Raw genomic sequence first — 9,568 nt, forward strand, 5'->3', positions numbered from 1 at the left:
TTGTCCCACTCAGAGCCCAGGGGATGTGCAGGTTTGCCCTATGCCTGCCTTGGGCCTTTTCTTGGAGCATCCCCTGAACGGGGCCAGGCTGATGCCATACTGCAGGGCTGAGCATCCTCTGCCATGAGGCTGAGCATCCCCCCTACCTAGCATAACCCTGTCCCTGGATCTCCAGGGTGCTCTGGGGGACAAAGTCTGGGCATCCTGAGTGCATTTGGGACAGCTGCTGAGGGGAAAGAAGGGGGTTTCCCTCACACTCCAGTATCAATACTCTGCCCAGGTGCACCCGCAGTCTGGCAGGTAGCTTTGGAAGCAGGTGGCATCACCCCAAGGCTCGAGTGGAAAGGGGCTGTGTGAAAGGGTTTGGAGAGGGTTTTCTGCAGGTGGGGTTTCTCCAGGAAGGTAAAGCTGAGTGCATCGCAGTCCCTGTCCAACTGCTCTGGTTGCTGAGGTCCAGTTTTGGGTGGAAAACCCAGTGTGGTGTCTTCACAGTGATGGGGAGAATGTGGGGCTGTCCCTTGGCCAGCTCTTTCTGCCAGGAGTGCCTCTGTCTGCTCACCACAGCTGCTCAGGTGGTTTTGGGCTGTTCCCTCACCTTATACCCCTGGGAAGCTGCTCACTGATCAAAGCCAGCAAAGCTGGGAGCTGTGGTGGAGGCCCCAGGGGAGAGCATCAGCCCACAAAGGCAGTGAGGAAACCCCCTCCGTGCCAGGTACCCAGGCAGGCACTGTGCCCCCTCCCACAGCTCCCTCACCACTCTAAAATACCAGCAATTCTGCATGGGGTGTGTGTGTGTGTGTGTGTGTGTGTGTGCTTGTGCAGATACTGTGTTTGAAAATGACCAGTGCAACATCTCAGCCTTCCCTGCTGTGCCTGTGGACTGAAGTGATCCTGACACTAAGCAAAGGAAAAGGAGGCTGATCAAAGCTGAGTGGAATTTTTTTATTTTTTTTTTTAATCTTTCTTTAAGTGCGAACACCATCTGTCTCCCCCAACTCCGTCAGCGCTTCCAGTCCCCAGGCAGCTTCGTTCTTCCTAATTACTGTCATTAGGCACTGGGTAGCAATTAGGGAGGGATGCTGATGAGCAGCATCAGGAAGGCTGTGGTCCCCTGACAGCATCGCACAGGGAACTGGCCAGCCCCTTCTCTCCAGCCCTGGCCTTTTCCACCTGGGGAGCTTGGTGGGTAGCACAGTATTTTCCTTTTTGGCAGAGGCCGACAGGGTGGAGAAGGGAGGTGCTGGCTGGCAGGTCCATGTCCTGGAGAATGCTCAGAGAGGCCTGACACCACTGGGAAGGGGCTCCTTGGGAGAGCAGGACGATGGTCGAGGTGCTCGGTGCTGGTGGGGGATGGAGCAGCAGCTCTCTGTGCCTCTGGTTGCCCCACGGGTGTCCAGCCACCAGCTGGACCGTATCTCCGGAGCAGCCCAGAGGCCATGGGGATGGGCTGTGTGGGCGGACCCAGCTGTCGCCCTCCCGTCTGGCCCAGGTGGGGCTGGCCACAGGCATGGCTGGCCGTGCCAGGTCCCGCAGGCTGCCCTGGGGCCCCGGTCCTGCCGTGCCGCTCCCGGTGTGTGGTGTCAGTGCCACCTCGTGGCAGGCGCCCCGGGACCGCTGACCTCGCTTCTCCCGCAGCCTCCCACGGGTGTTCCCGCAGCCTCCCACGGGTGTTCCCCGAGGATGGCAGGGGCACCCACGTGTCGCCGTGCCATGGCTGGCACTGGGAAGTGAGCGATGGGAAAGGTTCCTGTGGGACGGGATGAGATCCGTGTTCTGCAAGCAGATGATGGGGTGGCCACACAGCCCCGTCCTTGCAGCAAAGTGGGGGGATCAGGGACAGACAGACCCTGCTGGACGTTTGCCATCGGGGCATTACTTCATGCATGGGATGAAATGGTGCCAAGTTGCCCTCCCTGCCCTGCCTGCTGTCAAGGCTCTGCCCATGGAGGGGCAAGCTGGGTCTGTGGAGGCCTGTGGGAGTGCTTCAGGCTGGAGTATTTGGGCCTTTGGGTGAACTATCAGGAGACTAAACTGGTGGGTGAACCAGTAATGGGAGTGGAGAAGAAAAAGAGAGGGAGGAAAGCCTCACTTTGGAGACTGGGGAGCCTATGGGATTGAGAAGGCATTGGCAGACATGACTGGTGGCTGCAGAAGACCCTTGGCCAGGTGTTCCCTTTCCTCACACCACCATGCACTGTTGGCCAGCTGGCTCCTGCCTCTAGGACCATGGATGAAAACAAACCCATTTCCAAAGGGATAACAAGGCTTCTCTCCTTTACCACCAGCCTTTTTGGTGAGACTTGCAGGAGCTCAAATATGCTCATTACCTCTTCCAAAACAGGGTCAGTGGAATTGAAACGTCATGGGAGATACCAAAGTGATTTTGTAGTGAAGAGGGCTTTAGCCTCAACTGCTTTCTCTTGTGCAGGGGTTTCCTCAGACTTTCCCCTGGCTCTCTCTGAAACCTCATGCCTCTGCAGCCAGGTGAAGCCCAGCTTCACCAGCCTTTCTAGGCAGTTGTGCAGGCAGTGGGGTGGGTGCCAGGCTGAGGAGGAAGCACAGCTCCTGCCTCACAGAGGGAAGTGAGAAACTGCTGTGGAAAGTCAAAGACAGGCAACATTTCCACCCCACCTCCCCCAAAAAAAAGACTTTCCCTAGTTTTGTCCTAATGGCCAGCTCCTGGCATGGCTGTGGGGAGAAGCAGGCAGCCAGGCTTGGCTGGTTCCTGGCCATGCAGGCAGCCATGTATAGGGAATGTGTTGATAAAGCCACTGTCAGGGGAGCCTCTCTGGCTCAAAGCCCTGCTGGACCCCTAAAGCCAGGAAAACGGGGACCCCATTCAGACCTCTGAGCATGACAGTGTGTTCACTTTATTCTTTAATTTTTACTGTCATCTTTTTCATCTCTATTCCCTTGGCTCTCCATGCAGACAGGATGGACAGCCCTTTGCACTGTACATAAGGATGGAGATGAGCACAGAGCAGGTTACAAATCCCTCCCGGGCAGTTTGGGAAGAAGGGCAGCACCGCCCCAGCACAGCTGGCAGTTGGGCAGACACGATGCAGGGAAGACATCCCTGTGCCATAACAGAGAGGAGATCCAAGAGGCACTTGCTGGTTGAGGAATCCCGTGTGGATCCAACTGCCACACTGCATGCTGCAAATGCCAGTGGCATCCCATATAGGGAGATACCTGGCTTAAGCTCCAGCAGAAATGAGAGCAGAAAGAAGGGCTTTTTCAATAGGATTTATATGGGTGTTTCTTTTTCAAATTCCCAGATCATCTGGGGTGGACAGTGCATCCACAGGGCTGGGCTGCCACTGTCACTGGGAGGGAAGTGGAGGTGGCTCCTGACAGCACTGCTCCATTTCCGTATCGCCCCCATCTCCCCTGAAACAGTTTGTAGTGCTTCTAGTGACAAAACATCCCCCGACCTGGCTGCGGCTCTTTTCCCCACTCCAGACACACAAAGGGTGTTTGAAGTTACTTCACAGGGTTGGGTGCAGAGCAAGAGGATGAGATGTCTGATCCATGCTGTGGCAATACCCCCTCTGCAAAGGGCAGGATGGCTGTTGTGGGTAACTGGGACACCGGCCCTTGAGTCTCCACAGTTTCTGCCACCCGTGTCTGATGTCCCAGGAGACAGTCACCGGGCACATGGATCACCTCTTCCACCACCCTCAGCCCCAAGGCTGAGATGGGGATCCATCCCCATCCCTGGGTCATGCAGAGCCTCAGTCAGATGAGGGTTCACCTCAGTCAGTGTGTTAAGGTCTGGGAGAGGAACTGTGGTGAGGAATTTTGGCCTTGGCACCTGTAGCAGCGCCAGTGGTTGCCTTTATGGGACTAATACCATGAATCTGGCTGCAGTGCTACAGACGGGAGAAGAGAAGTGGTCACCCTTTAACAGTAGCATCTGTCTTGCAGCTCCAGAGAGAACTCAGGCTTGGGCAGGGAGTCACCTTCCCATCATCAGAGGGACATCCCCTCCACAGAGTGCCTCCAGCTGACCCTGCTGGGAGTATGGCACTTGGTGGCCCATTAGTGCCCGGTGTCAGTGCCCCCACACCTTGCTTGGCCAGTTCTGTTCAGTGTCCAAAGCCTCCCAGACGAGGAATCCACCTCATCTAGGGAAGAGCAGACCCAGAGATGGTACTTCATGTAAATAACCCCTCAAAGCACTTCTAAGTGACTAATCACCTTCTCCAGGGGCTTCTCGCCAACCCAGAGTCTCTGTTCAGCCAGGGGACATCAACTGCTGTAATTACTCAGAATCAGCAATCCCACACTAATGAGTTCATTTCCCAAACAGAGCCCTTCCTGTGCAGTAAAGCCACTTACAGGTGGGTGAAGAAACCCATCTACGAGGAAATGCCTGGGATCAGCAATGCCGACCAGCTCTGGCACACAGGCAATGCCTTCAGGACACTCTTATAAATTAAGTCATCCTGCCTACGCTCACATCACTCCCTGACTGCTTTTGTGCAGTGTGGAAGCATCCATCCCAAGTGACACACGCTATTTCTGCAGCGACAGTGAGCTGAAGTGACGGTTGTCTGGGGCTCTAATGACAAGTTCAGGGAGCTCCACTGGACTAGCTGTCTCCACTGCCTGCCCCTGGTCCTCTCTAACTTCACGGACTGTAGGTCAGAGCAAGGACAGATTTTTTTTCCCCTCTTCACTGCTTGGGAAGATAAATGTTTTTCCCATCCCCAGGGCACCTGGCTGTGGAGTGGGTTCCCATGAGTGGCAGTGGATGCTTGCCATTGTGTGAAGAGAGCCCAGAGGGTGGAAAGACCTGGGTGTCACAGAGTGCAGAAGACAGGGAGGCAGGACTGTAAATGGGGTAGATGTTGGATGTGCCTTGCTTCATATGGCCTCAAGTCTCCTTTTATTGAGGTCAGTAGCAAAAATCAAGCTGGTGCTGTGTGGGATTTGGTCCTAAAGTAACTCCCTGCTTCCTTTCCCCCTACAGTTTCTGGTGTTCCAGAGCAATTGCCCATCCAGCACGAGACCTGTCCAGGCACAACAGCTGCCTTGCAAATGGCACAGCAGTCCCTGCCACGCTCCACTCTCACCAGTTGTGTCTCCTCTGCCTCCTCCCAATGGTTCAGCCATGGCAGCTGTCAACAGTCCATTGTAACTCAGCATGATCCACTTTGGCTTCCTCCAGCATTTACAGGTGTAACTTGGGACTCAGCACAAAAAGGACAGTCATCTTAAAAGGCTGATTTTGCTAAAGGCAAAGCCTGGTTCTCACAGAGCTCATACCCACGGGAGGCTTTGCTTGTCCCAGGAACAGGCTGTCAGTGTCCACAGGGGTTTGCCAGAGCACTCCAGCCCCATTCCCCTTGCCCTCAGACTCTCTCCTCTCTGGCACAGTTCTGGGTGGTTTTGGTGGTGACCAGCGCTGTGGCCCCCAGCTCAGTGGCGGGCAGTGGGAAGCTGTGGTTGCATTCCTCAGGCCGGGGGTACACGGCGGAGAGCAGAACAATGTCACCGTCAGCACTGCCCTGGCAGCATGGCCTCTGTTTTGCCTTGGCTTTCCTGGGTGGTCCTGGCATCTTCAGGCTCTCATCAAGATACAGGCACGGAGTTGGGCTCAGGGCACCATCTCCCTCTGGCATGGCAGGGTCCTGGCTGGGCAGGGGGCTGGCGATGTCTGTGTTTTCTGGGAAGGGACAAGAAAAGGGGGTTACTGGGCTCATGGAATGGGGTCAGGCAGGCCCCAGGGAGATGGTCCTGTCCCTAGAGGAGAAGATGGATCTTGAACAGGAGGAGTCTCCAAGGTCCCCACACCTCTCCTGCTGCATAATTGCTCCTGCTTACAACCCAATGGGCTTTTCCCCCCCTAAAAGACAAGAGGGAAAGGCCGAAACTTGCACTTCCACTTCAAGTCCTCTTGCTGAACCCTGCCAGCAGCAGAAGAGCCCGGCCCGTGGCAGCTTGCCCTCCCCGACTGCCTCCCACTTAAAAATAGACTTGTTTACACACTTTGAATGCAGCCGTGTGCCTCCAGCCCCAAGCCTCCTGCCACTTTCCACACATCCAGTGCCACAGCACTGGGCTTGCTGTGGTGTAGCCTTGGGGGACAAGGGGGATGTGGACCAGGGCATGCAACAGGAGGCTGAGTAGTGCCTCCAACACTCCTTAATGGCCAGATCTCTCTCAGCGCTGGATTTCTCCCTTCTCTTTCGTTTTTGGTATTTTTCCTAGGCATGTGCGTCACAGGCTGTCGCAGAGCAGAAAGGCCCCGGGTAATGTCCCCCCGGTCTGAGTCACCATCCAGCACTGCCAGAAGTGTGCAGGCAAGCCAGGGCACAGGGACCAGCTGCCCCACTGTGGACACCCATCCGGGTTGTGGGGCAGTGGTGAGAGCCAGCATCCCTATGGATGCAGCATCCCTTGGGGGTCCTGGGGAGCCATATCCCCTACCTAGGAATGGGGAGGAGTGAAGCCAGGCAAGCCCACTTCTGAGAAGATTGTGCAAGGCTGAATCAGTGCCAGTGCAGGGGCCCCCAAGGGATGAAAGAGCCGCCCCAACAAAATGGGCCATCATGGAGCACTGTGGCCTTACTCTTCTGGAAGTCCCCTGCTAGGAAAGGCTCAGCTCCATCCCTTGAACTCCAGCCCTAATTTTGCACCAGACAACCCTGTGCAGTGCTGCAGTGTCAATGGGGCTGGCCCTGATATCTCACTAGGGTCTTTGGGATATGTGTTAGAGGATGCCGGGCATCCCAAGCATGAGAAACAAGCTGGGTAGTCCACTTAGGACCCCCATTGCAGCACCACAGGGAGAGGCTGCCTCTGGAGCCATCCCCAGGTGTCCACCACTGCCCCCACTACTCCCACTCCCTCCATGGTCCTCTGGTTACCGGGGGAGAGGGCTCTCACCAGTGAGCTCACAAAGCTACTCACCAGTGCTCCATCTGTGTCCCATGTGGAGGGGGGATGGTGCCAGGACATGCTTTAAGCAAACAAAGGCACAGGGAGACCCAGCAAAGGGAGGGATGGCTCAGCAGGGTTGTGCTGGCAGTCAGGTACAGGCATAGGTTCCCAGGGAATACAGGACACTGTCACTCAGGCAGTGAGTCAGATGTCCCAAAATGCCATAGGATGCCTGCAGAGCTGATGTTGAGGTGGAGGAGCTAGCCTGGACAAGGATGTGCCTCAGGGGAGCCAGCAGTAAGTGATCCCATCTACTCAGGGTCTTCAGGGTGTTGTGAGAGGAATAGGAAGAGGTCTCCTACCTTTGTCCTCTTCATCTGCTGTCTTCCTTGTTCTCCTCCGCTTTCCCATCTTGCAGGCCAGGAAGCCACAGAGGGCAGCCAGAACCAGGATGAACCCCACCACCACCGGGACTCCGAAGGTCAGGAAGGTGCTGGTCAGGGTGGGTGCCAGGGTAGGCTCTGCTGTGGGGTGAGATGCCAGTAGTGTCAGGACAGGGGGGGAGAGTTGAAGGAGGAAGGAGGGCAGCAGCATTTTTCACCTGGCTGGCTGGCCTGGGGGCTGTGGTGGCAGGGAAGAAGAGTGGCACTTAACTGTGACCCAGGTGCCACCAGCAACAAAATATCCCCCTGCTTGATGTGACCCTTTCCCTGCTTCCTGTCCCTGGGTGGTAGGAGATGAGAGCCTCCTGCTCTTCCCACAGTCACCCCTGGGGCAGGTTGATACACCCTAGGGTGGATCATCTGACTTCTCCCTGCACCGTGTTCCTCTCACTGGAACTGTCTGCGCTCTTCCCCTCTGCTTTAGGTGAAGGTGGTGCTCCGTCCTCCATTGCCACCCCAATAGCCATCCTCAGGAGAAGGTGCCTTCCACCTGCCCACCCCCGGGGTGCCCCCAGCCTCCTTGGCCCACCACCACCCAGCCCTGGGGAGCTCAGACTGCAGCTGCCCTTGTCCCCTTACTTGTGTTGTCCTTGAACAGGTCGGAGCACTTGATGCACGACTTGGTCAGGGTGTCGAAGCACTCGAAGGAGAGGCAGGAGGGGGCAATGGCAGCTTTTCCTGATGAGGACATGGCAGAGTGGGAGTGAGAGCCCAGCTCTTGCATGGCATAGCAGTGATGGGGCCGCCGGAGTGTGAAATCGCAGCGCCCCAGGCCCCGTGGCAGAGGGAGATACAGTCTGTCAAGCTGCGTCGTCTCCCTTGGGGCTCACAATCGCTGTGCTTGGCCTGGGGCGGATCTTCACCAGGGAGGAGGAGAGCAAGAGACCAAGCCCTACCCCTGCCTGCCTTTGCAATGTGCCCTCAAACTACCCCTCTCCTCCGAAATATGCTTCCGAAATCCCCGCAGCCCCTCGTGTGCCTCAGCCACGCAGCACCTCGTACGCAGCGGTACTGTGTCCCAGCCTGACCTCCTGGATACTCACTCCTCCCCTGCCCACCTGAATGTTGCCCCCAGCCCAGGCATGTCCCCCAGTCTGCTCCTTCCTTTGCTTACACTGAAAAGCCCCCTCGGCCTCCTCCAGTGTCTACAGGAGACTTTCCTGTGCACAGATCTTTACAAGACTCAGTCCCAGGGGCACAGATCTGGCTTGGATTGAAAATGCAAAGGACCACAGGAGAAAAGAGTGAAAGGGTACTGATGTTTCCCCTTTTAAAAGCTCCCACTGGTCCAAGGACACGTCCTGCCAGTGACTGCTCTGCAAGCAGGACAACTGTTTTATGTTCTTCACCCCTACTGACAGTGCTCTCCGTCACCTTGCTCTCTGCATCCTGTCCAACACAGACCTGGACCTGTGGCTCCTCAGCACCATCTCTCATTCTCCAGGGTTCAGATATGGTTCTGCTCAGTAAATGTGCAGGACATGGGCAAAGCAGGTCACACCAAGCAAGCCTGGTCCTCAACCATTGGAAAGGATTAAAAAAAAAACTTTAATAGTCTTAAGCATTCCTGATCAGGAGCAGGAGAAATGTTCTGCCACCAATACCCACCCATCAATGCCTGATGCTTGAGACCTGAAGAGATGGATTTCAGTGCTGTAGGTGGATTTCTTCCCTTCCTACTGAACAAAAGTCACATCCTCTTTTTCTTCACTCCGTAGGAAAGAAAGGGGCCAGCCACAGTTGTTGGCTGGCTCTCAGCTGAGGGAAGCAACACTTCCCTCAGTGACCTGCCCTACCCAGGAGATCCCTAATAGGACTTTATTGCTGGAGTCATGTCCTTCCAGCAGCTATAGCATCTGGACTCCTTCTAGGGAGGCCTCTACTGCCCACTGTCCTGGATCAAGGCTGGGAGGGGAGGACAAAAAAATCCAAAGGGTTCTCTGGCTCAAGCTGACAGAGTACCAGGTGCCCCCACTAGGCAGCTGTGGTCCTCTGACACAGGCCTGAGGACTTGGTCCCTAAATGTGGCTGCCCCTCACCAGTTACTGTTGGGCAAGCTGAGCTCACAGGCTCCACATCCCACCTCCTGAAGTCCTCAGTAGGATGCAGTCACCAGCTCCCCATGCTAGATCTCACCCCAAGTACCGTTAGTTCTTTGGTACCCCATGCCCTGCAGGGGAGGAGCTGCCCTACAGCACATCTCCCTCCCTGCCAGCAACATTCCCAGAGGATATTTT

The 9,568-nt window shown here is 56.0% G+C and overlaps 1 protein-coding gene across 1 annotated transcript; it reads right to left on the reverse strand.

Moving 5' to 3' along the window:
- Nucleotides 1-2,557: 2,557 nt before the first annotated feature.
- TNFRSF13C (TNF receptor superfamily member 13C) lies at nucleotides 2,558-8,412 on the reverse strand. Its single transcript, XM_005527741.3, has 3 exons — nucleotides 7,911-8,412; nucleotides 7,251-7,412; nucleotides 2,558-5,671 (listed from the first exon to the last, which is right to left on the reverse strand). Exons 1-3 carry the CDS (start codon nucleotides 8,053-8,055, stop codon nucleotides 5,358-5,360), a joined length of 621 nt encoding a protein of 206 aa, XP_005527798.1. The 5' UTR covers nucleotides 8,056-8,412; the 3' UTR covers nucleotides 2,558-5,357.
- Nucleotides 8,413-9,568: the final 1,156 nt, after the last annotated feature.

This window comes from Pseudopodoces humilis, chromosome 5 (genome assembly GCF_049639895.1).
Source record: "Pseudopodoces humilis isolate 2021_Gansu_Grassland_sample_001 chromosome 5, ASM4963989v1, whole genome shotgun sequence".
NCBI lineage: Eukaryota > Metazoa > Chordata > Aves > Passeriformes > Paridae > Pseudopodoces > Pseudopodoces humilis.